The sequence below is a fragment of the Azolla caroliniana genome, unplaced genomic scaffold, assembly GCF_043228905.1.
Source record: "Azolla caroliniana isolate FFs.n. ecotype wild unplaced genomic scaffold, voAzoCaro1.0.p SCAF_16, whole genome shotgun sequence".
Classification (NCBI taxonomy): domain Eukaryota; kingdom Viridiplantae; phylum Streptophyta; class Polypodiopsida; order Salviniales; family Salviniaceae; genus Azolla; species Azolla caroliniana.
This window is the reverse complement of record NW_028230451.1, coordinates 17,414,212-17,419,080: the sequence shown is the minus strand read 5'-3', so window position 1 is coordinate 17,419,080 and position 4,869 is coordinate 17,414,212. Positions and strand designations below refer to the sequence as shown.

Below are 4,869 nucleotides of genomic sequence, written 5' to 3'. Positions count from 1 at the left end.
AAATCACACATGTGATAGCATTGTATTTTGTACATTGTACAAGAGTATTTTAACATCTGACAGATCATAGCGCTTCAAATGCAAGCATGATCATATAGTCGTAAAATTTGTGTTTTACGACTTTAAGGTTGTGGGTGGATACTCGATCGAGCAACAAGTCTAATGTTGCATTTGTTCATTGTAAAAACTCTTCACAGCATACCTATAGTTCAAGGCTCACACGCTTACGCCAGCATGCTCATAAATTTTTGGCTTTACTACATTGACATTGACAAATTTTCACAACCCTTAAAAAAGTGATGTAAATAATACATGCAAGCCATCTCCAAACTTTAAGATGCGATTGCTAATAAAAAGCTTCCGACACGACGTGTCATTAGATCTTGAACCCAAACATACAACATTTCACCCAATGCATCATGGACATGCTAATAATAGCTATAAAACATGCGACATAATGGATCTTCAACCTCGATATATCACAATGGTTTTGACCATATTAAACATCTAGGCAATTGTTCCGTCTAATGCCATTTGGCAATGGCTACACCCAATGTCGAAGTTGACTGTTCTTACTTACAATGCTATTGTTACTAAGCTTACAATGCAATGTTGTAATGCACACTGCAATGCGATCATCATCACATATAAAAAGAGCATCTCAATGGGTAGTCAATATGCTTTTCCATGAAGAAGAAAATCTCTACAAAAAAAAAGGATTTTGATTACAAGTAGAGTACACTTGACACAACATGAAAGGGGGAGGGAAAAACATCCATTGCTCATCTTGTTGGGTTTAGTGTTGGTTACAAAGCTTGTAAGTCTACACCTTAGTTAACCTTCATTCCTAAGAAGACAAATTTTCCTTTTATATATAACACTCTTCTCTTGAGAGGATCCTGAATCCCAGTATTTCTTCCTCAAACAAACAATCAAACACACACGCGCGGCATGCACAAACAAATGTCAGCACAAATCAACGAAGGTATAATGAACAAAAGAAGACACAATGTGACCGGCCACTATGTTATATGTGTTGTGTACATCGATTGTGGTTGTATGCATGCTTGGATTTTGCCCAAATTTGTGGTTAGTTTGCTTGATCGATCCGAATCTAAATCCGAATCCGAATTGGATGGTGACAACCTTCCTCCATATATATATATATATATATATATTTGTTATGTCCTCCTCGCAGCACCCGTCTCTCTAACAAATACATCGATCCTCTCTACTCAAGAAGAGACATGCACACAAAATGACGTTGCTAACAACACATTATGGATGGGCATTCTCGTTAGTGATCTATCTCTCTCATCTGATCCAAATCAACTGGAAGGGGGGGGGGGGGGGGGGTAACCCATCACGAAACGTCGGTTGTGGATTCGACTTTGATTGAGATCAAATGCTCTAGCTCATGTGTCTCTACTTTGTACCCATGTTGATCAAATGAGTGAGTATTGTTAGTAGTAGTACTAGTAGTAGTAGTAGTGTTGAGAACCTTGTCGGGAGACGAAGACGTGGTGGACGACAATGCCAAAGTAGTAGTAGTAGTAGTTGGATGGACGAGAGAGCTACTACTACTCATGAGTTGCTTCGCCCGCTTGGCTTGGAGGTTCCAATCGGTTTTACCCAAGACGAGGAACATAAGGGCGGCGCACGTGGCTTGGGCGGCGAGGAGGCCACACCAGAGCCCGACGAACCCGATCCGGAGGCCAAGGAACAGTGCGACCGGGAGGCCCACTATATAGAAGGAGCCGAGGTTTATGTGGGCGCCCGTGGTGGGCCTGGCGCTGCCCCGGAGGACCCCGCACCCAGCCGTCTGGGGGCAATTCCCGAGCTCGCAAAGCCCCACGATGGGCATGGCGAGGGCCACGAGTGAGAGGATGCGGTCGTCCCTAGTGAAGATGGAGCCCCACACGTGGCGCATGGTGGTGGTGAAGGCCATGGCAAGGACGGCGAGGACCGAGGCCGAGAGGAGCGCGACCTGCATGGCGAAGCGGGCGCGGACGGGGCGGTTGGCGCCCAGCTCGTTGCCGACGCGTGTGGACACGGCGAGGCTGAGCGAGGACGGGAAGATGTAGACCAACGAGGTGGTCTGGATTAAGATGCCCATGGCGGCCACCGTGGCTTTCGGCTCGTCGAGGAGGAAGCTCGAGAACACGATCATGAGCTCGTACCACCACCACTCGAGGCAGACGGAGAGGCAGCTGGGGAGGGCGAGGTGGAGCAATGGCTTCCAGCCTTTGAAGCACTCCATGGACCAGCCGCCCCACGTCTTCTTGTGGGTGCCGGAGCAGCGGAGATAGAAGAGGAGGAAGAAGACGAGGTTGAAGTCGGTCCAGGCGGCGGCGAGGGCCACGCCGCGGATGCCCATGCCCAGGACATGGACGAGCCCATAATTGATGGCCAGGTGGAAGAGCAGGGCCAGGAAGGTGCAGAGCGTGAGTGGGGTGGTGATGGATTGGGTCCTGAGATAGATCCGCAGCGGGTTGAGCACCGCCTGTGCCACCAGATCGGGCAGCGAGTAGAGCAGGTATGTGCTGGCCATGGCGCTCAAGCTCGCGTCTTGGCCACACCAGCGCAGGATGGTGTCCATGTGCAGCCACAGGATGGCTATGGGCACGCAGAAGCAGAGGAGCACCAGAATGGTCCTCTGCAGAGCCATGCCCATGAGGCTCCACTTCTTGGCCCCGAAGGCTTGGCCGCAGATGGGCTCCATGCCCAGGGCCAAGCCCGAGAGGACCGAGTAGCAGGTTATGTTGGCCAAGCCGATGGCCAGCGAGCCGCCCGCCAGCTCCAGCTCCCCGAGCCGCCCTAGGTAGAACATGGAGGTCACCATTCGCCCGTAGAGGAGCAGGCCCAAGCACACCATGGGACCTGCGATCCTGCCCATCCTCTTCATCTCTGCTGTTACCTGTGTTTTTTTGGGGGAGGGGAGGGGGGAGGGAGAGAGGGAGAGACAGAATAACAGACACAGCAAGAAGATCAGAATTGTGTACAATTTCTTGTTCCGAACCCTCTGTGTGCCTCCTCCGCCTCCGCCTTGAGGTCAAGGGTTCGAATCCTCTTCATCATCATCATCATCGACAACCAGCAATCAATCAATCAATCAATGAAAAATCAAAAATCAAAGAAGAAGAAGAAGAAGAAGGAAGAAGAATGAAGGAGGTGGAAGCATATGAACACAACATTAGATCTGCTTCTTTATTTAGGGTTTTTCTTTTTCTTTTCTTCCTCTCTCCTTCTCTTCCTTCTCCTTCTCCTTCTCTTTCTTCTTCTTCTTCTGTTTTTTTTGTTAGGGATTCGTTTTTGCTTCCTACCTCTGACGGTGTCGGGAAGCGTTTCAGATCTTCGTCGTCATCAAAGCCGGAAGAATTAGGTGCCATGGAACAGGCGTCAGTGTTATTGCAACCGTTACTGCTTAAGCAGCAGCTGTGGTGGTTATTATCCATGGCTTCCTTCTTTTGTATGGAGGGGAGGATAGCCATGATGACTGCAGGGGGGTAAGTGATGAGCCCACTGGTTGTGTGTTTACATGAAGAAGAAGAAGAAGAAGAAGACAATGATGATGGTGAGGAGGAGGAAGAAGAAGAAGACGAAGAAGATGATGATGATGAAGAGATGGGTTGTTCCTGCAGGTTTAATGGTGGCTGGCACATACTGAAAGAAGGAAAGATGTAATGACAGAATAACAGAAATATAGAGAAGCGATGGATCTGTGGCAGAGTGGTTTATTGGGGATTATATATGTGTATACATACATGTAAGGTAAAAGGGCGAGAGAGATGGAGAGAGAGAGACAGACAGAGAGACAGAGACAGAGAAACAGAGACAGAAAGACAGAGTGACAGAGTGACAGAGAAAGAGCAGAAAGAAAAGAAATGTACAGGATCGAAGCTTTTTATGTACACAGGAAACAGAGGAGAGAGAAACACAGAAGAGAGACACAGAGAGAGAGAGAGAGAGAGAGAATGGGGGGGGGAGAGAAGACTTAATTAATCAATGTGATTAAGGCCTTAATTACTCGATTAGCTTCTTAGATTGGGCTGCTTAATTAATTAGCTGCTGGCGCCTTTAATTGTGTCAAGAAATATTGAATACATGATGTACACTACCTATTATTTTCCCCATGATTGGAAAGGGCCTGCTTCTTCTTCCTTTTTGTTGCTTTTCTTCTTTTTGCTTTTTGTTCCTATTGGCAACAAGAAACCGTGTGGGGAAATCGCCCTTCAAGAACCCTAATGAAGGAGCAAGCCAATGTGTGTGTGTGTGTGTGTGTGTGGTGTTATGGTGATGGTTGCTCTAGACGGATGGACAAACAAAGAGATGATGGCCGGATGAATAGACGAACAAATGGACAAACAGACAGACAAATGGACGAATAGACAAACATACATATGGTTGGATGGATGGACTTGGGAGGGTTTAGCCTGAGTTTGAAACAATGATGAAAGCCCCAATGAGTTTTTTATTTATTGAAAAGTACTCTTGTCGAAACGTCATTCCAAGCCGTTGATTCTCTCTCTTTTGGGAATCCTATCATAGGATTGGTTGACACACACACTCATGAGAACTCGATTTTTGCAACCTGTCACGCATGTGTGAGGCGCCTCGTTCACCTTGGAGTTTTATCAAGATTAGTGGTGCCCTGTGAAGTCCTTGGGTTGTGCTCTTTTTTTCAGTCCCGCGAGACGTATTGGTTTCTAAGTCTCTTGTAATGGAAATCTTCTCAGATAATACTAAGTAAGGTCAACTTGATGCACATAGAAATGCCACTAGGAGTTAATGAGCAAACCAACGAATCACCTTAGACACTCAGATGGTGCTTGGTACGATGAAACACAAGATTGCAAACAACCATCTTGC

The 4,869-nt window shown here is 47.2% G+C and overlaps 1 protein-coding gene across 1 annotated transcript; it reads right to left on the bottom strand.

Annotated features, from left to right (window-relative positions):
- Window positions 1–702: 702 nt before the first annotated feature.
- On the bottom strand, window positions 703–3,843 carry LOC147854103 (protein DETOXIFICATION 49-like). The gene is made up of 2 exons (XM_087332209.1): window positions 3,324–3,843; window positions 703–2,917 (listed from the first exon to the last, which is right to left on the bottom strand). Exons 1-2 carry the CDS (start codon window positions 3,660–3,662, stop codon window positions 1,364–1,366), a joined length of 1,893 nt encoding a protein of 630 aa, XP_087188335.1. The 5' UTR covers window positions 3,663–3,843; the 3' UTR covers window positions 703–1,363.
- Between the last annotated feature and the right edge of the window lie 1,026 nt (window positions 3,844–4,869).

Bases quoted from the DNA above. Each gene is read 5' to 3' on its own strand.
- LOC147854103 (XM_087332209.1), bottom strand. From the start codon at position 3,662: ATGTGCCAGCCACCATTAAACCTGCAGGAACAACCCATCTCTTCATCA. The intron at 2,918-3,323 runs GTAGGAAGCAAA...AAAAAAACACAG, and splicing joins GCTTCCCGACACCGTCAGAG to GTAACAGCAGAGATGAAGAG.